Source organism: Eurypyga helias, unplaced genomic scaffold (assembly GCF_000690775.1).
Source record: "Eurypyga helias isolate BGI_N326 unplaced genomic scaffold, ASM69077v1 scaffold5663, whole genome shotgun sequence".
Lineage (NCBI taxonomy): Eukaryota > Metazoa > Chordata > Aves > Eurypygiformes > Eurypygidae > Eurypyga > Eurypyga helias.
Window position 1 is genome coordinate 3887 of NW_010241871.1, and position 25120 is coordinate 29006.

At 41.2% G+C, this 25120-nt stretch overlaps 1 protein-coding gene across 1 annotated transcript in view; it reads right to left on the reverse strand.

The window, feature by feature from the left end:
* Window positions 1-664: 664 nt before the first annotated feature.
* Window positions 665-25120, reverse strand: part of UHRF1BP1L (UHRF1 binding protein 1-like) — a 39763-nt gene continuing 15307 nt past the window's right edge. The window contains exons 10-21 of the mRNA XM_010148893.1: window positions 23146-23328; window positions 22926-23044; window positions 20947-21088; window positions 19937-20130; window positions 16713-18211; window positions 16118-16293; window positions 14594-14730; window positions 12723-12873; window positions 6971-7227; window positions 4681-4789; window positions 1479-1648; window positions 665-790 (exon numbers count right to left, since the gene is read on the reverse strand). Coding sequence (XP_010147195.1) covers window positions 665-790; window positions 1479-1648; window positions 4681-4789; window positions 6971-7227; window positions 12723-12873; window positions 14594-14730; window positions 16118-16293; window positions 16713-18211; window positions 19937-20130; window positions 20947-21088; window positions 22926-23044; window positions 23146-23328 — 3263 coding nt within the window. The remainder of the gene's footprint in view (window positions 791-1478; window positions 1649-4680; window positions 4790-6970; window positions 7228-12722; window positions 12874-14593; window positions 14731-16117; window positions 16294-16712; window positions 18212-19936; window positions 20131-20946; window positions 21089-22925; window positions 23045-23145; window positions 23329-25120) is intronic.

The window sequence follows — 25120 nt, forward strand, 5'->3', positions numbered from 1 at the left end:
CCCAGTAGTATGCCCTCTTGCTTCAACGCTCCAGCAGCCGCTGTGGTATTTTAGGAGTGCATATGGAAAGGGAATACGGAACGCTATAGCACCAGAGGATTATTCTTAAAATCCTCTCTGGGCAAATTGCACAGAATTCAGGACCAGTTTAGGGTGGGTATTTTACATTTTCAGTAGCTATACTATTCTAGAGGATCTAAGCCCAACTCATCATAGTGCAAATGTGACCTCCCGTGTGGATACTTCCTGGTAGTAATAAACCAACATAATCTTAACATACAGTTTGGTGACGAGGCGTGGTACATTTTACTTAGTTATGCACCGAGGCGCCTTCTTCAATTGCTGAGCCATCCATTTTTCCCAACACACGTTAAAAATAACATCTCCTTTGATAATAGTAAAAGTAGATGATAGCTTTTTTTCTTCAGTAAATTAAGAAAGTACAGTATAAACTGATTTTTCCAAAGTTTTTTCAGTTTCAAATCATCTGAAAAAGTTACATTTAATGGTGATTTCAGAACAGTAATGAGTTCACAAACATTTTGTTTGCAATGAGAAAACTTTGTGACAAAAAAAATAACCTTCTTCCAGCGACTGACAAACAGTATTTTAGATGTCACCGTCACCTGGAGTCCTGCTGCTGATGCACCACCAGAGCACCGTCCTACTGATGATCCACAGTCATCTTCTTTATACGATGAAGCAGGACATCTTTTTCCATTTGGACCTCAGCAAGAGCCATTTTAGCTTTGGCGAGTTCCTGCTTGAGACATTCGTTTTCCTCAGCGAGCTGAAACAGTCGGGTTAGAGAAGAGCGCCGTGAGTATTCCCGACCACCTGACAGCTTCTCCCCGGACAGCGACCCTGAGCATACCGCCTGCTCACGCTCCCTGCTGAGCGCAGGTTTGCTGGGGCCGAGTCAACCGCAACTGATTCCCGGTCCATGAGTGTAGAACATGGAGAGTTGATGCTGTTAGCTCCAAAGGCAAGACAGCCAGTGTTTCAGTGGAAACAACATCAGGCTCTGAGCTCTAGGAATGGATTCTCAGCCTGCAGCAAAACCAGCCAAACCGATATGCAAGTTCTGCCACCATCAGTTCAGAATGCAGGTACGACTGACAGATCAGCAAGGGTCTGACTGAACAGTCCCGTCCTTGGGCTTTGGCAGTTGTGCTGTACAGGGATGAGGGGGATGGGGCGAAGAAGGGACTTGCTCCCTCATAAAACTCCCTCTGATGCAAAGGAGAGGAATTCATCTGCACTGTATTATTACCCAATTCAGAGTGTGGTATTAAATTTATTTGGCATGCGTAAGTACTGAACCGTACTGGAATATCCACAATTCGTATTTTCCACCTCCAAACAGGTTTCTGAACAAAGTAACCCCCAAGCCCACTCCCAGATAATACAACAATTATGATGGTTAATGACTGTAACATAATTGGGGGTGGGAGGAAGTCAAAAGGAATTCTTAATACCTCATTTTTAAGGAGACCAGCTGAATCCCCGCTCGATTTCGGTGGCCCAGGAATGTCAGAAGTAGTCTGCGTGGCTCGGTCCTGTGTCTTATGGCCAACAGATCCAGCTGCCTGCTGCAATGCACTACTGGAAACCTTCGTCTTTGGCACATCGTTCACTCTCTGATTGTCTGCATCACAGAAAGAGGCTTTAGTAGAGCTTAGGGGGTTTTGTCTTATTTAAAACCAAGGAGTTTGATTCTCATCAGCACAAAATTAAAACCACCAGAACAAATATACTTGTAATATTAAGTACATTTATGTTTACCTCCCAAAATTAAATTTAAGAAATAGAAACATAAAAAAAATAGAAGTCATATACCCTTTTGGAGGAAGAGAGAAAAGGAAAGGAGGCATCAGAAGCAGCTTCCAGCCTGAAGAAAATTATCACTTTTTAATACTGACCAGTATCATCACCACAGAATGTGCATTCTCAACAATCAGAAGTTAGAGAACTATTGATATTGCTATCAATGCACTGTCTCCAGGTCCAAATCAGATCTGAAGACTGCATTTACATTCAAAGACACAGTGAGATAAACCTGCGGGATCAGGTTTTTAAATTAGAAAATAACTTAAATGACTTGGCATTAGAGAAGCTTTCTAGCATTTACCACTGCTAGCATCCATTAAGATATACTGCTGTAAAATGAGAAATGCTGGGAAAAAGGAGGGTCAGGGTCCTTCACAGTCTAAAAAATACTCTGGGGTTTGAGTTTTTTTGCCTTTTTAAACGTTTCCTTCTAAACAAAGAGTTCTGTGCTTGCTACCCCCTTGCCTCCCACCACACGCACACAGGAGGACTCAACAACGAAGCACTGCAGATACCCAAATCCCTGCAGCGCAGGTGGCATTTGACCTGTGCCTTTGAAGTCCCCGTGCCTCAGAAGTCCATGATAAGAGTAGGGATCAAAGCACTTCAGCAAAAAAGGGAAAAAATTTGAGCTGAAAAGAAACCTTAAAACTATATATTTTCTCACTAAATTACTATTTCTTCCAATGTTTAGTATAAAATGATGAACGAAACGCACTAAACATCTACGCACTCAAACAATGTATTAGATAACGGGGAGAAATTAAAATACACGCAAAGCATGACCCAGCACACCTCAGACACCTGGTCCACCTTCGCTATACCTTCCCATCAGTAGGCAAACTGATTTGTCACCCTGCAGCCGCCTCTTCCTCAAGTCACACAATACACGGCCTAAGTTGGAGTAATGTATTCAGGACGTGGACAAAAGGGGGGGTGTCCCTCTGCAATTCTGCGAGCAAGACCAAATTGAAGGGTGACTGACACACTGAGGGGCAAGGCTGTTTTTCAGGAGAAACTGGAGAGGCTGAGAGAGTTGGGCTTGTTCAGCCTGGGGAAGAGAAGGCTCCTGGGAGACCTTACAGCACCTTCCAGTACCTGAAGGGGCTACAAGGAAGCTGGGGGGGACTTTTTACAAGGGCCTGTAGTGACAGGACAAGGGGGAATGGGGTTAAATTGAAAGTGGGGAGGTTTAGATTGGATATCAGGAAGAAATTCTTCCCGGAGAGGGGGGTGAGGCACTGGAACATGTTGCCCAGAGAAGCTGTGGGTGCCCCATCCCTGGAGGTGTTCAAGGCCAGGCTGGATGAGGCTTTGAGCAACCTGGTCTAGTGGAAGGTGTCCCTGCCCATGGCAGCGGGGTTGGAACTAGATGATCTTTAAGGTCCCTTCCAACCCAAACTGTTCTGTGATTCTACGATGACTGGAGCCTCATGAAGTTCAGCTGAAGCCAGTGTGAAGTAGAAGTGTGAAGCAGCCAGGAGTAAGTAGCCTCTTGCTCCACTACAGGTTGGACAGAAAGTAACATTGCAGGAAACGACCTGTAAGCCTTGGTGAACAAGCAGATTTATCAGGAGTCAGCAGTGAGCTCTCACAGCAATGACCAGGCACTTCCAGGCTCTACTAGCAAGGGCATAGCTAGCAAGATGAGCGAAGTTATTATTCCCCCATACTTGGAATCAGTGAGACGACGTCTGGAATACTGGATGCAGCTTTGGATCCCCTAATATGAGAAAGATCCTGACAGCAGAGGACCACCAAGATAACTGTGATCAGAAGCACGTGACATAGAAATGAGGGGCTCAGCGAGATGCACTCATCACATCTGAAGATGAGAAGGCTACAGGGTGATCTTAATGCTGTCGCTGCCTACCTAGTGGAAGGGTACAGAGACGATGGAGGAGACTTCCCCAAAATGCTTGGCAAGTGCTCAAACACGCCTGCCTGGCAGGACAGGAGGCAACAGACACAAGCTGCAACAAAGGAACTTCCAGTTAAACATTACCTAAAAAATTAACCATAAGCATGGTGAAACACTGGGACAGATTATTTAAGGCAAGTTGTGGAATTGCCTTGTTGATGCTCAGAACTTGACCGGACAAGGCACTGAGCAACCTGACCAGATCTGCCCCTGCTCTGAGCGCAGAGTAGAAAAGAGGACCTCTAGAGTTTTCTTCTAACCTAGATTAGTCTATGATTCTTTGACGTATCTGTGAAAGACAACAGTAAAGTTCCAGCTCTAAACATATTGCCTTGTTATTAGTATTTAGTATCTGGCAATATATGTAGGAAAAATGGTACGTATTTCATGAGAAGTACAAAGCTAAATCGCTGTTCAAAATACAAGTCTCGGTGCAATCCCAGCCCCAAGCTGCCAGGACACCTCCGTAACCCACAGAATTGAAAACTGCTACTTGTACTTCTCAAACAGTCTTTTGTTCTACGATATTCTCTGTTCCCACCCATAACACAAAACCACAGAGACAACAGGCAACCACCTTGGTGATCTGTAAAGAAAGGCATTTTTTTGGTCTGGTTTGTCGTCAGTCGAAGGAACATCCCGACACAGCGATATGCACCGATGAAGCACGTCCTGATGCAGTTATATGCGTGTTTTTATTTCTCTCCGAGCGATTCAGCTGCGGGTTATCACAGCCAATACACGACTCCAAAAAGCCATTTTCCTCTATGTGACTACACTCAGAATTAAGGGATGTGGCAACGCAACTTACACAAATTATCATCGGTTATCTTTTCACTATTAGCCACGTGTCTGCACAAAGGAAGAAATCGGTATTAATAATAATTAGATCATAATACTGACATATCAAGGTGCAGGAACATACAAACCTCTAATGAGAAAAGACCCATCATCATTTCTTTCTATCCAGAGTATGTCAATATGCAGTTTTATTGGTACCAGCTCAGACGGCTTGAGATTTTCACGTGGACTGTCATCCTAAAAACAGAGGTATTAAAAAATTAGTTTACCAGGAAATCAAAATTGCTAATTAAGATGTTCAAATAAATATAAGTGGATTTAATAAAACTTGAAAGGGAACATTTCAGAGTCGAATTTGCTAATGGGATCTCCACTAAACTTTTGCTGTATTTTTTTTTCCCAGAGATCATATTAAAGGTCCAGATTTATCTCTGGAGTAAGTCTGCTGAACTTATATATACAGTCCGACTAAAATACTTCAAAGTATTTTTGCAGACATCTCAATAAGATTATATCCCAACTAAAGACATTCTTGGCTCAGGAGCTTTCAGAGTCAGAGATAAGAAGACCAAACTATATAGTATCTGATTTTCCCTTGAACTATTTAAAGATTGAACGGGTACAGATGTCATTCCTGAGCAGATTGTGTCTTTTTAGAATTTAGTTTGGGGTGACACCAGCTGCAGTTCACTTATACTACTGTACTCAACAGAAGGGAAACTTCACAAATTGCTTCTTTTGGGGTCTCCCTGGTAGTCTGGATAGTTCATTGTCCCTGACAAGCTGAATAATGCAGCCAGTATAATCAGAAACGATACATATCAGCATTAAGCATGTACCAAGAAAGCTGTTGAGATATAACTGCCAAAGTTTCAAGAAACAGCACTGAGATTTCAGAGAAAACGCAAAAACTAAAATAACCTTCCTTAAATTCTTCCCCCCTTCCACAAAACACACTGCATTGAGTCTCATGCAGAAAAACCAGAACATACTGCACTGCACAGGCAACGCAGCATAAACATGAACCATATCCCCATACCCTTTATTACCCAACAACTCTACGGAAATGAATCATCTATCTGTCAAACCGGCAGTGTGTCAACCATTGCAAGTAGCTTCACTGCGACCTGTGAGCACCGTTGGGCGTGCACAGCTGGGCAAGCACCGCTGGGCGAGCACGTCAGGGCTTTGCTGTCAAGCCCGCTCTTACTGCCGGTTCATCAACGTATATTCCCTACCTCAACGGCTGCCTTCTCAAGAACATTTTGCTGAAGTCTGCCTTCTTGCCAATAAACAGGCCCCATGCTGGTTTTAACTTTAAATGACTGTATGTTAAGACTTCCCTTTTTGCATTTGGGCATGCACGTCTGTGACACACTGAAGTCTGAGGAACAGATCCACAGCTCTTCAGAAAGTGCTTGTGCTACTCCTGCAATAGAAATGGCCCTCAAGGAGCACCTGCCGATCCTTGGGGGATAGAAAAGCTGCATCAGGGAGGGAGAGGAAACGTGCACTTTGAATAGAACACGGTAGAGATAACAACTGTCAAGAACTGTCTCAGCAGGATCAAGGCCTTTTAGCTCCAGACGCCGCTGTTCCAGTCCTCAATTTGTTCAAAGTTCATGTGGTTGATTATTCACTTCCAAAGCAATGATATAATTATCTTACCTTTACATTTGGGTTTTTGTTGCTGTTGTTCCCCACCACCACCACAACAAAAATAGTGTCCTTATCTTTATATTCAGTGGTTGTGCAGCACAAAACTCACCATCTCCTTTCAATGTCTGAAAGAGAATCCCCTAGGAGATTTGTGCTGGAGTGTCCTCCTAACATTACTATTTTAAGCTACACTGGTGAGAAAAGCTTGCATTATTTAGTACCTGTTTCTAGGTAGGGCAGAACATGAAATCTGGGTTCTAAGAAGCAGTATTCAAGTGGTTTGAACTAGAATCCCCATAACCTTCTTCCTTTTTTTGTACTGAACTTTAATTGCAAGAACTATCCTCTAAGTAGGAGAGAGAATTAACCTTTAAAATCTGTGTTGTATAATCAGAAAACCTAATGTTAGGAAAAAAAGCCCAACCAAAAAAAACCCATTGTGCCTTTAGGAACTTGGTATACCTTACCTATAAAACTCCCAGGCACTGTCACTCCACAAAAGAGATTGGGAGAGGAGAAAAAAAGTATAAAATATTACTTCGTACAAACGGCTCAGCCACGCAGAGAATCCCCCCTCTAGGCATACCACAGAGCTAACCAAATCTACGGATTTTTAAATTGTTTCAGTGCTATCTAAAGACCTTCCAGAGTATGATAGCAGTTTCTTTGAAGTTAACTGTATCCAGATAAGTAGATTATCATCAAAGAAACAAGAACACGATTTCTTTAAAGCAGCCAAAAAGCTCATTGGTAACATACTTTTAAATTAATCCTTGCATTAGAAACTTTTATCTTCATAGGCATCACTTCTGCAACCATTTCATCTTCTAGAAAATGCTGAATGTTCGTGAGGGAAGACGTCAGGAATTCAGCACTGAAGTTCTCCACATGACACTGAAGAAAACCGTTCTTTACAGCCAGCAGAGAATGTCTGACAGCACTGGGCCCACTTTCCCACCTCAAACTAATCTCAGGTGATGGATTAACTTCACCAGCCACAGATTTACAGTCAGAACCTGTTGCAAAAGGAAAACAAATCTGCATCAAAATTTTGCAATGTACAAAAAATCTCAGTTATGATGCAGTCACTTTTACCTCTACTGTCCACCTGATTTTCCAGAAGTGCTTTAGAGGTACTACCCATGAATTACAGCGTTGTAAATACAAACCTTCAGAGCAAATTTCTAAGTATATCACTTCAAAGTACTAAAGAGAAATAAACATACAGGTACTACTACCTCACTGTGACAACAGAAAAAGACAACAGAGAAGTACCACCCTGCATGAAAGATTTGTGTTTCCTCAACGTCTTGATGATGGAAAAACAATTATTTTGCATACTTTTCCCACTAACACCTTCAATTTTAATTCAGAAAACACATTTAAGTCTGTTCACTCTCTCAAAAGAGCAGATATTGTCCTGGAAAGGCAGAAATCCCTGAGCGAGGAACTTCCTTGCTCGCACATAGGAACCTAAACAGCAAAGCAGTAACAGGGAGAATATGACCGCATGGTGTTTCCATTATTTGGTCGGCAGTAGATTTGAACCTTAAAAGCCCCCTGGTAGTTTCTTGTCAGCTTCAGCATCTTTCACCAGTAAGGACAAGGGCAAAATTCAAATGAACAGTTCTACAAATAAAATATTTAAGGTAACCAGATATCAGGGGGAGGGAGGGGGCAGTGGCCAGTATCCATCTGTCGTACAAAAAAAAGAGGGTTCACTGGCAGGAACAATCACCCTGTGGGATGCTCAAGCCATTTGGTCGGTTTGATGGCTGGCCTACAGGAATGATCTGTATGACAAAAGGCTTGTTCATAGTCATATACAGCAATGACATTAAGAAGGAAACACTGAAACGTGAAAGACAGCTGAAATCAAAGTAACTCAAGTAAAATCAACCAAATTATGTCAATTTATATTAGCAGAGCATCTACCTGTTAAATAAATTTGAGAGCATTAAAACAACAAAAAAAAGCTTCTTGGTTTAACCTCTGGTTTCCTCAGAAAAGTCCATGTTTACAAGCTTAGAAACTGGAAAAAAAGAAGCAGTTAAAGTTAAATTTGAAGACAAAAGTAAGACTTCCTATTTCTACTTCTGGAGCTAGTCCAGAGGAGGCCACGAAGCTGATCAGAGGGCTGGAGCACCTCTCCTATGATGAAAGGCTGCGAGAATTGGGCTTGTTCAGCCTGGAGAAGAGAAGGCTCCGGGGAGACCTTATTACAGTCTTCCAGTACCTGAAGGGGCTACAAGGAAGCTGGGGGGGACTTTTTACAAGGGCCTGTAGTGACAGGACAAGGGGTAATGGGTTTAAATTGAAAGTGGGGAGGTTTAGATTGGATATCAGGAAGAAATTGTTCCCGGAGAAGGTGGTGAGGCTCTGGAACAGGCTGCCCAGAGGAGCTGTGGATGCCCCATCCCTGGAGGTGTTCAAGGCCAGGCTGGATGAGGCTTTGAGCAACCTGGTCTAGTGGAAGGTGTCCCTGCCCATGGCAGGGGGGTTGGAACTGGATGATCTTTAAGGTCCCTTCCAACCCAAACCATTCTGTGATTCTACTTATGTTTCTCTAATACTATTCTTTCTCCTCCCCCCATCATACTGACATGCAGTTTATTGTAATCTCCCCTTCTTGATTTCTGCTTTTGCTTATATGAGCCATTACCAGAGAGCTGAAGAGAAGGCTCACGGGAAGCCTACTAGCAGCCGTCCAACACCGACGATGAGGTTACGGAGACAGAGCCAGGCTCTTCACAGTGGTGCCTGTCAGAAGGTCAAGAGACAACAGGCCAAATCGCAGTGAGAGGGGTTCATACGATGTAAGGAATAAGGAAAATTAAGCCATATGCAGTGTATTATTTTTCAAGACTGCAGTCCAGATCATTCTGAGGTGCCTCTGGAACCTTCAGCAAAAGCTTATGAAGGGCCTAATGAGAACAAAAAAAGGACACTGGGGCAAAACTGGCTTTGGTCCACGTTCCAAAAAAACTGGAGAAATGGACTACATCCCTAGTGGGAATGCTGACAGGGCACCTAGAAAAGCCGAACACCTACTATGTTCCTGACAATGTGCTTCCTCTGAGAGGGAGCCAAATTAAGGAAAACGTGCATGCAATGCCCATGGATGCCAACTGTAACTAAACATGCTGTCTCCAGGAAAAAGCTCCAGGAGAGTAGTAGGAATAAAGTTTCTGTATGTGTCTTTTAAAAAGAACAGAAAATGTGGGGTAAGAGGAGGGCTGAGAAGAAGGATAATTAACTTTCTATATTCATCCCATGAAACATGCAGGCTATTCAACTCTTCTAGACCAAGTGCAGCCAGAGAGACGTACAGCAAAATGCAGGAACTTTATTCAAGTAACACTGTTCCAGCCTGAACACAGCACAGGTCCAAAAACTGCAGTTTCCTGTTTCAGTACAGCATGCGACAGACATTGCCCGAAGCTACAGCAGCCCGTCAGAGTAATTAATTTGCTGTCCTAGATTAATTGGGTTCCTCTATCTGCACAGTGCCCAGTTCTCATGGATGACCTCGGGCAGCCGCGGTCAGGACATATGCACAGATCTATGTGCACTAGAGCCAGGGAAGATGAACACATCATCGATCCAGGCTGACAGAGACCAACAGGAAGAACTGTAAACGAACATGAGAATCTTCAGCCTCTGCTGCGCACCAGAGCCTCTCCCTCTGCTACCTCTGTAAACAGAGGTTTCCACAACACTAAGAGCTGTGACTCCATTCTGCAGTCCTACCAATGTCTAAGTGCTAGATCTCATGTTTCCCCCACCATAAAAAAAGTGTACCCTGCAAGTATCATCCAGTCCAGACAGAAGAGAATTAGCTACCAACAGTCCTTGGGAGGAAGGGCAACTCTCCAGATAGGAGGAGAACAATGACTACCCGCGCCAACGAGTCTCTGCAATTGGTTTGGGAAACCTTGTTTCCCTCCAGGATCTATATTCTTCTCACAAATACAGAGACAGAAATAAGCAGTATGTGCTGTTTTCCAGAGCAGACATTTCCAGACCAGAAAAGAGTGCCTGCATCATTGCCAGAAGGACCCACCAAAGTGTAGAAAAACAGCAGAAGAACAGACTGAACATTCAGTCTCAGCCATGGAGTCAGCCTGGGTTGTCTTGGAGATACCTGAAAGGGGCAAGGTCAAGAGAGGATGGAGTAAAAATTGCATTCAGCATCTCAGAAGCTGCTATCAACTGTGTTCCCTTCTCCTCCATGCATGACAAGGCCTCAGCAAAAGTACTGCCCTTCCCAGACCCCTGCCATATTCCATCCCCCCTTCTTTTGTTATTGCTGCCAGACAAGAGCTGATAAAGGCATCGTCCTGCAGCCAGCCCTGCAGGGAAGTACACAGCCGCCACACCACCCTCAATCTAATTCCAACTATTAGGCACACTTTTCCCTTTCTACACCTACTGCATTAACAGTATGGCAGGTTCTAAATGGTTATTTTTACGCAGAACACCTTCATAGACTGCAATTATGACTCGGTTATTCACTGCTTTGCACGGTTCCTCAGTTTACTGGTGACAATCGTTGATTCACCACTTGAGTATTGGGGTATTTTCTTAAGCTTTTGCCCATTGGTTCTTTTAGTTGTATTTTGTTACTTTTAACTCACATTATTTCTTTTAATGTAATTCTCAAACTTATTCCCAACCCTGATCCTCTGGATTTTTTTTTTTTTTTTTAAAACTTGTTTTCTCCCTTAGTTCTTCTATTAGAATAAATGTGGGGGATGGGGGGCAGCTGCAGTGGCTGCAGAAGATTCCTCACTCAGTACAGAAAGCACAGCCCTACAGGGGAGAGAAGACAACATCAGTGGGGGAACAGAAAAGATGTACATTACAGAACGGGAGTGAACAGGGATGTATAAGAGTGTTGTCAGCCTGCCCATCCAGGTACACACCAGAAAGAGAAAGGAAGAGATATGAAGTTTGGAAGTATTTGGAGATTCCAATCCCATTATAACCTTTTGTCCATAAATAGTCAGCCAGTGCACAAGCCTCTCATAAGCAGCTGAACCAGAGGAAGCAGGTTCTAGTTTAAGATCCACATGAGAGCAGGAAGGTGGCATGTTCTTACTATCTACTCCCTCTCGCTTTCACAGAGGATACAAGAGATAACCAGGAATCAGTTTGCCTGCTGTATGAACTGAAGGTCAGTCATGAGTCTTCCCTGCTGGACCTCCCTCTCGCCTTTAGATGCCTGAGTGCAATGCCAACATCACGCAAGAGCTGCTCAGGCAGCAGCTGCTGGCAGTGGCTCAGCCTACCAGTGACCGGGTTCTTTAGCTAGAGCATCAGAGGCTGCGCTGCCAAGCACGGCTTCCTGAAGAAAATCCACACTGCTGAAAGGCTGGAAAAAAGTGGCAGCCAACAGCTGCTATGGCTGTTTCCTAGGAAAGGAGATGAACCAGAAGCAGGTGCATCAGGGGTCTGCTCCAAAAACCCTACAGCACAACAGAGCTGGCATCCAGCAATCCATGCGGAAGGCTGGCAGAGGGGAGCAAAGCAAGCTGTGAGTGCCAGTAAATGCATCACGCCAAGAAAAAAACCTCACAGTATGTGAACTAGGTTTTCTGGCAGAGAACGTGTATGCACTCGTGCCCAAGAACAGCTCTGACAACACACTAGTTGATCTGGCTGTGCAAATATCTGGCATGAAACTACACCCTGTGCTCCTATCACGCTTTAAAAAGAAAAAAAGGGGGGGGGAAAAAAAGGCTTTCCTAGCAGTTCATCTTTCCTGCCACACAGTCAATTTTTAACTTTTCTTAAACCGCAGATTATAGATCTGTTTAAAGTGTGGGTGTTAATTTAATCTAGAGATATCATAGAACAACAGAATGGTTTAGGTTGGAAGGGACCTTACAGACCATCCAGTTCCAACCCCCCTGCCATGGGCAGGGACACCTTCCACTAGTCCAGGTTGCTCAGAGCCTCATCCAGCCTGGCCTTGAACACTTCCAGGGATGGGGCAGCCACAGCTTCTCTGGGCAACCTGTCCCAGTGCCTCACCACCCTCTCCATGAAGAACTTCTCCCTGATATCCAATCTAAACCTCCCCGCTTTCAATTTAAACCCATTACCCCTTGTCCTGTCACTACAGGCCCTTGTAAAAAGTCCCCCCGGAGGTACCTATAAGCAAAGCATTGCTAGAGCAGTAAAGGACTTCCATCTTCGGAAAACAATGACATAATTTAATGCAACTAATTTGATCTGTAAAAAGCAAACTAATGACCAGAATTCAATGCAATGCATATTTTTTACTCACATTATCAGAAATGGTTCAATTTTTATTTCCTTCTCTTTCAATCTATGGTAATTAGGAAAGAAATCAGAGTAGATATTCTAAACCGGCATAAAAAGGATGCTATGGTACTAACATAAAACTGGGTTTGTGCTTTAAAGCTAAAACAGTGGTTTTATTGGCTTAGAACAAATGTTTCCACCTCCAATTTCACAACACTGAGAGGTCACCGTTAGTTCTTACCTACAGTTCTGTTGCAAAGGTAGTGTCGAACACTGATATTTCCCAACTGATGAGGTATCACCCGGTTGACCTGCAGGCATATTTCTGTGTCTTCCCCTCTGATGTCTATTTCACCATTCACACCAAATATTTGGAAAACCACAACAGACATCTGTCAACAAAATCAAGATAAAAAAAATATGAGATCATAAACTGAATTTACAGCGGTTATTAGTTTTTAAGTTCTGTCTAAACCTCTTCCCCCACAAATGGAAAAGAATCTTTGTGCCCATAACCCTTGCTCACAGAAAGACACAGTCTCCCCATTTCTTCTTCTTTTCGTAGCCACGGGCTTGACAATGGGTTGCTCAATTGTCTGTCCAAAGGCAGACACTTCTATTTATAACCCACTAATACCAATACAGAATTGGCCAGAAGAGGCACGAAACTGAGACTCACTCTCCTCACTCTGACAAAGCAGCATGTGACCTAAAAAAACTACACGACACCTGAAATTTTCTAAGGCTGCATTCACTCCACTCCATGGGTACCCTAAGCACAACCAGGCATTTGCAGTGCTGAAACAGACCAGGTTAAAGGACCAGGGAAGGTTAACTAGACTTGGGCTGTCTGCATAGCACGCAGCCCTTCTTCTCTATTTGTTGGACTGCAATATCTTTCAAAAAAAGAAAAGTAGCAGTCTGTTTCAAAACTCAGCTTTGGTATATCAGAAGATACAGGTCCATCATCATTACTACTATTCTGGGCTCATTTTTCTTTTTTCTAATGAATTTTTAGTTATGTTCTACAAACTGAAAAGGATACACTAATAGGCATTTGCACAACAAACTGAATGAATACGGGTTTTTCTGTATTACCTACATGTACAGATGATTGAAAATTTATTTGAAAGGAATGAATAATTTAAGCTGGTTTCTTTTGGCTTTTTTTTTTTTGTTTTGTTTTGTTTTTTGGTAAATGAAGGTGATCCACAAATATTTTAAAGCAAAGGTAGTATTACATGTCTAACATTACTAAAAGGAAAACAGGTCAGCAAGCACACGACAGCTTTCAGTAAATTCACTGTTCCTTTGGGCCCATGTACTCTTCAGCTTGCAGTTCATGGCCTTAACTGATACAAGAATGCATCAGTTGACACAATCAATGATAAGCAGCATTGATTAGGGCAAGGATCAGCAAGGAATAAGTAGGTAGGCAGATGAAAAACACTGGACCCTGCACGGTGTCTCAGGGAGGGAATCTCTCTTTACATGCATGATTACTTTTACTATTACTAACCTTCTCTAAATACTGGGCATTGTCCTGACATAATCCTGGTCAAGAGGCATCTCTGATCCGACCCAGCAGGGCAGTTGCTATGCTCCTACTTGAAAATACTACAGAATGCTGCTAAAACAAACATCTCCTTACAAGAAATGTCAGAGTTATGGTGCTCTCTCTCATCTACACTTGATGATTTCAAATATCATATCCGACAAAGTACAGAAGAACATAATGATATTACAAACCATTGCTATGTACTAAAGTAGAATTATTTTCTGACAATTTTAAGTGGCGACTGCCATTTATCAAGAATGGCTACAGAGGGAATAACAAGGACAGAATTATTTTCTGATAATTTTAAGTAGCGACTGCCATTTATCAAGAGTGGCTACAGAGGGAATAACAAGGACAGGGAAAGCTCAGTGTAACTCGGATTATAATCTTCATTTGTACTTCATACAAGTGCACTAGATCTATAGACTTACATAATGCACTAGCAAAAGCTCCCAAAGCTACTTGGAAAATCACCTCTGAAAGCATTAATTTGAGCTCTGTTTCAAGCTTTAATTTACTGAAGCATGTATTCCGATGGAATTCAACAATATTACCATTTCTTCACTAGTCTCATGGGCATTCTCTGAAGCAGCGCTCATGGCATCTGGAGATGACCCATCACAGTTTTCAATCACTGTGCCTCCTTCATGGGCATTTTCTGATGGGCTTTGATAGTTTGTGGCTGTAATACCTTCCGCATATACATCAGAAAAAACGCAGAGTTAGCAGAGCATAACCTGAATCACTCCTGCATTAAGAATAAAGTCAGTGTCTGTTATTCTATGCACACCTTAACTCATTTTTTTTAAATGAGTTGAATGGCTCATTAAAAAAATATTTATGACTGAACTGCCAAATCCATTCCTCTTACAGAATATCCTGCAAGCCAGGATATAGTGACAAAACCAAAGTGGCAGTCTACGTGCACTTGAAAAAATTGTGAAGGGCCTTTTTTACTCTTCCAAAGCAAATATAAAATTGATCTACGGAGAAAAAAAAGAAAATTAAGTTCTGAGCCACGTACCTAAAACATTACACAGTGCCTTTAGAGCAAATGTTTGCTGGTTTAAGTTTAGAGAAATCAGCTATATATATTTTTGTTAGAGTGATCCTGGCAGTGTTTCCTTGACAACTAGAAAGGATACAGACTTACTCTGCAGTTAAGTATTTTTAAACTAACTAAAAAACCACATAAAGGTCATTTAAAATGGAAAATGTATTTTATGGCATACTCCCACATAAGCACATGCAGGAATACTCCTACAATCCAAATATATAACAGGTTTGCCAGTGAAGCATTCTTCTCATTATTGCTCTAGACTTAAAAGAAATCCTACAGGGGGAAAAAAAAAAAAAAAACAAACTGTCATTCTTTATTAGAAGGAGAATTTCTCAGAAAAGAGGTACCAATAAAGTCTTCTAATCATGTTTTCTGACATTAGAAAATCATTTAATCAGTTTTGCCAGAGAGCTACTAGATCATTACAAATGCGTAAGTCCACAATACTACAGACTGTGAAGACATCATTACCACACACTTGAGTTCCTTCCCCAGATAAGGAGCAACCGCCAATAGCTAGCAACTGCTCCACAAGGAACTAGCTGAAAGGAGACTCCCACATCCATCAGCCTGATAATTAGCATGCCGAGTATTAGAGAAAATCTATTTCCTTCCCATCTACTGTTAAAATTACAGCTTCTTTACCATTTCGAGCCTAACACCGATCCAGGGTACAAACCTGTAAACGCTTACAGCCAAAGCAACGGCTTTTAAACAAAACAGGGAAGAGTTCTGCTTAATTCAGGGTTGCAACACAGCACTGCAATGCTTTTACTCTCCTCAAGAGAGGAAAATTAAGTGGTGTTTAATGAAGTAGCACTACTTAAGTAGCACACCTTATTGCTTTCCCTTGAAACGTGTGCTGTGAATATCCTTGCTATGACTGACTGGAGAATCTAAGAGAAACAATGCTGTGAAGCATGCAGGATCTGCTGCAGGACAATCCTTCTGAGTATTATTTTAGTAACAAACAACATTTTCACGTACTGCTTAAAAATATTTTGTTAAACCTGCTTACCTTTCTCCAGAAAGCTTTGGCTGTCGCTTCCATCGCTCTCTATCAAATGATCCTCGAGCATCATGCTGTCAATAGAGATGGTGTCCAGAGAGACTTGTGAGGGACTTCTCTTCATATTCTTGTAAGAAACAGAGAATGCAGGGAGGTCGGACGGGCAGCGTTCCTTAGGCTTTGCACTTTTTAAATATAATGACATTAAGAAGTTATTGTTTCAAATTTGAGGAATTACATAGAAGTAATTTTAAAAAATTCCTCTAAACCAGCCAATATGTAAAAGAAAAAATCTGGTTATTCAAGAATCCTTTGGCATGGAGGCAAGTGTAGAGACCACATGCATTCCTGGGATATTTATCTCAATGTACTTCTCAATACATAATTCAAAACATTTAAACTGAAAGTAAATAGCTTAAATCAATTAACTAACAGTTCATTTTAGCTTTCACTGAATGCTGCACACTGCATATCTTTTATCTTTATATACTTTCACCTACTAGATGTTCACTTCCATTGACCACGACCAACAGCACGTGGCCAAGAAGACTGATAAATATTTTCAAACAGGAGGAAAACTGGTCTAGTATGAAACCTTCTATACCTTGAGGAAGGCTGGGATGCAAACATTCTAACTGAAGCCACTTTCTCTTTGTTGATTTCAAGCTCATCAGATTCTAAGGCAGTTTCTGTTTCCAAGTCAGTGAGGTGGTTAGGGCAGCCATCAGTTGTACCTTCCTGTTCATTTAACTTGTTTGGGAATGTATTTTTTTCATCCTCTTTATCAATGAAAAATTCAGTAGAATCTTCTCTCTTATTTAAAATGGATGCTGAATCCCTAGGATGCAAACTACTTTTCTCACTCAGAGGTCCACAGACCTCCTCTGAATCGCTTCTACTAAACAGTCCACTGCTTCCTCCTTCACTTGTATCTCCCAGGCCTTTATCCGATGCATCATCTGAAAACGACCTTCCTTTCTGAAAATCCGTATGGCTGTCCGATTTAAACAAAAGAGGATCTATTAAAATTCCTTTATTAACTTCAGCATTCAGAGGCTTGCAGTCATTTACATAATCAAAATTAGTAATGCCAGTTTGCACTGTCTTACTGCCACCTAATTTACTCTCTGAAGTAAGAGCTTCCCCATTTCCCAGAGGGGAGAGCTCTGATGCCACAGGACTTTCTTCTTCCACAACTGGAGTCTTACAAGGGTTTCCCTGAGTCACTGGATGCAGTAGTAAGGCTAGTTCTGCACTTTTTAGTAGGATCCCTATGCAGACATCTGTTTCCTTTGCAGGTTTTCCTGTCACTGCTTCTACATCGTTCATTAAGTTTTCCAGGAGCAATACAAGGGATTCATGGAGAAACAGCAAAAAAAGATACTGGTAATGATTGATCTGCACGCTTACGTGTTTTTGAATATGGACAAGAACATGTACATCTGCATCAGAGGCAGAGCTTTCAGCAAGCACTCCTGAAGCATCTGACACGCGGACGCCGTTGGTCACAGGCTCCGTTTCACTGCTGTAGTACTCCTTTAAAAGTTTTTTACGTTGCAGCCTATTAGCAAGGTCACTAGAGTCACTTTTCGGAATGTTCAAAGCTGTCTGATTATGTGATAAAAGCTCTTTTTGTGACTTTGCAAATCTTACTGGCTGGCAAATCCAAAGGGAAAGTGGGAATGAGTCCACAAAGCTTATCGGTCGGCCTTTCCCACTTTTCGTTCCTTCGTAATCTATCCAAAACTGGGAAAAATGCAAGGCCCAAACGTCAGTAGCTGCAGATGTCTTTAATGCATACTTATTCAATTTTGGGATTATATAACCTTTATAAACATCGTGCATTTTTGTGTCTTGTTCATGCGCGTGTCTCTGGAAGATCGGATGCAAAAGATTAAAATTCTTCTGGGACTTGGGAAAAGTGGTGAAAGTTCTACTGAAAAATTCACAGTCTTTGAAGTTCTGAAACAAAGCTTCCAGATCAGAGTGCCTGCAGTTCGGCGAGAATCTTGTATTCGTAGCAATCATCTCTGAACTTTGAATGGAAAGTGCACGAGGATGATCTTTATGAAGTTCAGGTTTGTTTTCTGATGGGATGATGAACTGCAGGAGAGAAATATATTTTGTCTAGTTACAAAAATATAGATGAACGTGGTATACAATTGAGGAAACAGCTAAAATTCATGCTTCACATGAAACAGCTTGGCAGAATGTTTGTTCAAATCTTACAAGTATTTACAACTTTGAACACCGAATTATCTCTGGTTTTCAATCTTATTTGTCAAATAGGGTTTTTCACTATTCTGAGTAGTACAGTATTTTGTTTCTATGGTAAGATACAATGAAACTATTAAATGTGCTAACACAGCTAATATTCTTAACATCGCAGAATACAGAATAGGTATTTTGTGACCATTATCTGGTAAACATAAGAAATGTTTTTCATCATAAAAATATACTCCAACTCCTAAAAAACCAAAATAGTTCCGTATACTGGATTTAATTTAACTTGCATATCCTGACTTTTAAAGAAAATATCAATTTTAAGCCAAATCCTCTATCTGTTGCTAACATGGGCCTTGGCCACACTTCTGCTGGTAGCAGTGACACTACCTTCTGTGACAACATCTCCACGCTGAATCTATAAAAATCAGAATAAAAGAGTCATCCTAAAGACACTTACAAGATGGAGCAAAGAAACTTCTTCGTGTAAACAGAAGGACTAAGAACAAAATATATAACTATATAGCAATTAGCTATATGATACGTAAACATCAAGGACACGAATAATAAAAGATACATAATTTGCTGAAACAAAAATAATGCAGTGACAACAGGGATGAAGTAATTAATATTAGTCAAGGTTCGGGGGATTTAAGAGTACTTTTCTCTTAGTCTAGCAGGTTATTCTCATATAGTAATTTAATATTTGATCAGTCTATACTTGTAGTGGCCTGCTTGTTAGCTCTCACTGATTGTTTTCATTCAGTACAAACCACATCCTTTTAAAGTTCCATTAAATATGCACCAAGAGCCTTAGAAAGATAACCATCTCTCCATATGAAAACTTCTTAGAACCCTTGAAAGCTCTTCTGCGGGCACCATCAAAAAGACTCATTGGGTTTTTTTGCCTCTGAACCTTGGAACCAACGCCCAATGCAAATTGAGGGGGAAGGGGGAGTAAAAAAACTTTCTGCTCAATAATCATTCTCCTCCAAAGATGACAAGGGTAGCAAAAATCTGAAGTTCAGCTGGAGTGACAAGCACGCCTCCTCTGGAATAAACATATCGAGAACTTGTGTGTCTGAACTACAGCCAAGGGCTAGTGTGAAACAGAAAATTGTGAGAATGGGTTTTGAAGTAGAGAAGCATTCAGGTGACCCACTTCCTTTAGTCCAGACATTCACTAAGCAGAACAAAAGAGTTTTGATGCACCACAACCAGAGGAACAAGGGAGGGCCCTTGTGTTAATACAGAGTGCAAAAAATAATTTTTTGCTAGTTACTTTTACTTCAGTGCTCTTTTTTTCTTTTTAATTCTGCTGTGTCAGCTTCATCGAACACAGTGAAATGATTTGTTAATACTCCCATTCAGGTCTTCAATATAAAGCTGAAATACCCCTAGGATATAGATGAAGTCGTATGGAGGAGATGTCTGTCTTCAAACTCTCATATTCTGCATAGTTTTCCAGAGCATCTGGCTTATTGCATGGGTTGTTTGTTCATTTATTCATTTATTTCTCAAGCCACTTGGCTAACAGCTTTTCAGACTAAGAGAAAAAGTATTTTTTCCCAAAGAACCACAAAACCCTCCTCAGTGACCGCGTACCTTTAACATCAGTCCATCAACTCTCACATCAACATGTTCATCTGATTTTGAATTGTCATTTAATTTGTACATAGCCATGAACTGTATCAGGCTCTGCTTCAGATCCAACACAAACTGGTTTAGCCAAAGAATACTTCTCTCGTCCAGGGTGAATTGTAAAGCATTCAGCTGGCCGTACAAATTTGGACATGGAACTAAAAGAGAAAACAAAACAAAATCATGAGAACAAATAAAATGTTTTGGGGGCTTTGTTTGGGTTGTTTGTTTTGGGAGGTTACGTTGGATGAAATATAACTGCAGGCTTCCATTTCACCAGTATTTTACATCTGAGAAAGAACAGAAACTCACTCCTTTGGTCCCAAGGAAAAATAAATTGTTAGAGGATACCTAAAGCCATGCTTTTTTCTCTCACTCCAAGCAAGTAACTGATTTTTTGACTGTAAAATCTAGTATTGGAATAGAATGAAGTCTGAGGAGAGCGGGAGAATGTCCTCATTACAGAGGAAGGGTAGAACCAAGGAGATTTGTTGAGCTCAAGTCCCATCCCCAAGAAATTCACATACAGGAATGTCTGTAAAACAGGGCCAGCCCCATAACACATTAATAAAATTAACTCCAGCAGATCTTCGTTGCATCTTACGACACTACTGCAATAGCTGGAGTCCTTTCATGTAGCCAGACAGTGTAATTGCAAAAACAACACAGGTATGTGTTGCAGAATGAAGAATTTATGGCTCAATAAAATTTCTGTGAGTGTTTTAAAACTTCAAAACCGTATTTATAAAAAACAGTATCTACAGGATTTTGCCAGGAGCAAACAGAGCAGTGTTGTGTTCTTTCCATTTTAGAAAGCCATTACCCGTTTCCAACTGTCAACCTGGAATCAGTACTAAGCGTCATAAAGGTAAAGGTAACACACAGAATTTATAGAATCATAGAATGGTTAGGGTTGGAAGGGACCTTAAAGATCATCTAGTTCCATTATGGTTAGGTACAAACAGAAGTCTTACTAGGAAAGTCCTTTCCATCAGGATAGTAATATTCAGTGAATTCAATATGAATAGCTGGCATTTCTGGGGGAAGATACAGCGACTTTTTATTGCAAGAGATCAGAGCTTTCGGGGAAGAACGACACTGGTCTGCTGTCGAAACCTGTAAAAGACAAAATATTAACTTCATTAATACATCACATTTTTATGAATCACTAAGGATTTGTAGTTGCAAGGCACTGCCCCTAGTAGGGTAACTTTCCACTGCTCTCAGATGTAGATGCCCAACTACACAAAGCGCAGACAATGAGAAACATCTAGCAGCTCTGCAGCAGAAGCAAACTCCATAGAACGGTTTTGCAAGAAAACTATATAGTATTAAGGGTACCAGATCCCCTTCTTTCATGCGAGGCAGGGGCGGCAGGTGACTTTCACAGGCATTCAGTAGAAGCCTAGAATGACAGTATCTTTATTGCAAACACTGCAACTCCTGTATAAGCAACTACACTAGGACGTGGTATATTTGCATACTGTCTCTCCAAAAGGATCCCGTATCTAGATGATAAGGGATAGATGAACTAGATGTTTATTACACTAGTGTTTGGAAGTCCACGTACTGTTAACAAGGACAGATTCCAGAACACAGGCCAACCCTTGACTGTAACTCCTAAGCAAGGTGTTCAGTATGCACCTGGAAGAGATATGTAAACTCAGCTATGCCAAAAGGTCTGCTTCACGGGAGAATCAGGACACTATAAAAACAGCAATCCTCCATTTCTGCTTCCTTCCAATATAAATCATGAAATGAGAAAGAGATCACCCTTTGATATATATTTGACCTTAAATTTCTTGGAATGTACCGTAGTTTAGAAAGTATATTGTCAAAACACAGCTCTTTCATCCAACACTTGGTCGGTCAGCCTGCTAGTTTGAAACTAGCCAACTTATTCATGTTGAATATATGACAATGTCTACTTGTATTAGTTTCCCTGGAAATAATGAATATGTAACCTTTATAAGCCTGCTTCACTCTGTGTAGCTTTTTTCAAGATGCAAACAACTCTGTATTAACACACAAAAATTCAAGTAATAACAGATTTATTTAGTAAAACAGCTTTTTGTAAATTGTAAAAATATAGAAATAATGACAATTTAAAAAATTGAAAATGTATTTGTGTAGGGAGGAGAAGACAACATCTGAAGAGTAGAAAGCAAATGCAAACCCCAACAGGACAAAATGATATTATAAAACCACTTCAAATCCAGATGAAGGCTTCTGGCAGCAAGCTGCAACCTCCCACTCTATCAGACATGAGATGGCAAAAAAGCATTGAAAATTGGAACAAGAGCACATAGAAGTCACAGTGACTAAGAACACACACTAAGCATCATTGTTAGGACCTGAAATGTAGAGTAGATCCTTCTATATCACTACCATTCTGCCTTAGATATACTCCTCTGTTCCTGTTGCCTCCTGCATCAGAGTGAATCTGGACCACAGCCAGCAGCTAAAACTACTCACTGAAACAAATGAGGGGGCTGGGGGAAAAGAAAGGTTAAAGTGCCTACTCAAATATCACTAGGGGAGGGACGGGATGAAGAAAGCTTTAAAACCCCTTAATTTAACATTAAAAAAAAAAAAATCCATGTACTTTCTAAAATACGTCAGTCAGAAAAGCATGAAATACAAAACCACATATTAAAATACTGGGTACCTAACAGTAAAATGAAAAGATGAAATTCCAAATGCCAGGATTGGGGCAACAGTAGAACTTGGATCCAAAACATAATTGTGATAGGGTGTCATTTAATATCAAGGTGGTAAGAAAATATCCACTAATTTTAACAAAGGAGAAGCAGGCCCATAAAGGTCTAATCCAAGAATGGATGGAAAGACTTCTATCTATTTCAATGGACTTCAGAACTGTCCCTTAAAAAACACAGTTACGTAACAGTCAAGGGCTAAGTAGCCCCAGTTTTACTAACTTGAAGAAAGGTACCTGATATATATTGAAATCTGCAAGTCTAACCACAATAGGACTAGACATCAGTTTGCCCTTTGGTTGTTGGGAAGGTACAGAGGAAGCCCTAGATGTTCCTTTCGGTATCTGTTCCTTGCCTGTAGGAAAGAATAGCGATGGAATCATTGAAAAGAACAGTCTTTTTAAGAATATTTTTAACATTTCATGGAATTAGAGCATTAGTGATGCAAAAAAGTACCTGTTTGTAGGTTTTGAGGAGATACAGCAGGTGGTGATTTGGGAGGAGAATCTATGACCTGATCCTTTACAGCCTGCTTAAGCAATTCAACATTGCTTTTGAATTCATTTAATAATTCTGTGGCCCACCCACTTCTGGTTTTAGTGGCATCACTATAATGCATCCAGTGACTGCAGCTGTCTCCTGCAAATAAGAGGAATGGGGGAAATATTAACTCATTTGAAAGCTTGCTTCTAACTGGATAAGCTTCCACTGTTTCACAATTCTTCTTCAAAACATAATCTCATTGCATGCTGTAATTACAGAACAACCAAAGTTAACAGACATTAAAACAAAAGTTATACATCACATAAAAGTAAGCTTCATTGCTTCACAAATTCACTCAGAAAACAAACATAATATTGTCACCTACGTTTTAACACCACTAACTAATGCTCAAAACATAATGGGATGTTTCTAGTTCAGAGAAATCTAATGGCATTAATTTTATATGTGAGAACATGTAAAAAATGTTTCACTGGGAAAAAAAAAAAAAAAATGAGAGCAAGTAACTAATGTTCTCATGCTCATTTTTTCCAAACTTATCTTTCCTGCCAGAACTGTGTCCTTATAAGTTCCTGGCCCCTTTTCAGAAACATACTCTTTTAGTCTTGGCTCTCTAGCACCTCTGGCCCCTTTTCAGAAACATATTCTTTTAGTCTTGGCTCTCTAGCACCTTTATGGCACACAAACAAGAAGGGAAGTTCAGTCAGTGCTGCAGAACACAACCCTAAAAAAATCAAGACCACTAGAAATTCTTTGATTCTTAACATGTTTCTGTTGGTCAAACATTTAGGCCTGCAGGGATAAACCAGGAGCTCTTGACTAAATTCAAACATAAAAAAGGAAGTGTACAAGATGTGGAAGCCCCACCAAGTTACTCAGAAAAGTATATAAAGGATGGTCTTAGGAATGCCAAAGCCTGTGTGGAGTTGAATCTAATGAGCATTAAGGACAACAAGAAAGGCTTCTGCAGGTGTATCAGCAGCAAGAGTAGGGAAAACTTGGGCTTGCTGCTGAATGGGACAGGGCACCTGGTGGCAAAGGACATGGAGAAGGCTGAGGTACCCAATGCCTTCTTTGCCTCAGTCTTCACTGGTAAAACTTGCCTTCAGAATTCCCAGGTCCTTGAGACCTTTGGAAAAGTCTGGAGCAAGGAAACCTGAGTAGAGGACCATTATCTTTGGAAACATTCAAACAGATCAGACATGCACTAGGCCACGGGTCTCGATGAGATGCACCCAAGTGCTGAGCACTGACCAATGTCATAGGGAGGACACAGTGAATTATCTTTGAAAGGGCATCATGGACAGTGACCAGGAGAGGCTCCTCAGGACCATAAGAAAGCAAATGTCATTCCTGTCCTCAAGGAGGATAAAAGGAACAACAAACTGGTCAGCCACACCTCAAAGAAGGTAATGGAGAGAGGTAACAGAAGGCAACAGAGCAATTAATCCTGGAAACCATTCTAAAACACATTAAGGACAGGAAAGTAACTGGGAGTGGGCATGCATGGATTTATGAAGGAGAAATAACACCTGAAGAACTTTACAGCCTTCTCCTATGACATGAGGCTTGATGGATGAAGGGACAGCAGTGGATGTTTGTTACCTCAGCTTTAGCAAGGCTTTCACCACTGTCTGTACTGCTCAGTGCAAAATGATGAAGTACTGACTAGGGAAGTACACAATGAGTTGGACTGGAAACCCACTAATCTGTCTTCAAGGGTTGGGTTCAGCAAAAAAAAAAGTCCCGCTGGAGGTAGTCATCTGTGGTGTGCCCCAGGGCCAATACTGAGGCCAATATTTCCTCATTATTAACCTGGGTGATAAGACAGTGTGCACCCTCAACAGCTTTGCAGATAGTACAGAAGTAGGAGGAACCGTTGATACACCAGGTGGTGGTGCTGCCGTGCAGAGGGAACTTAAAAGGGTAG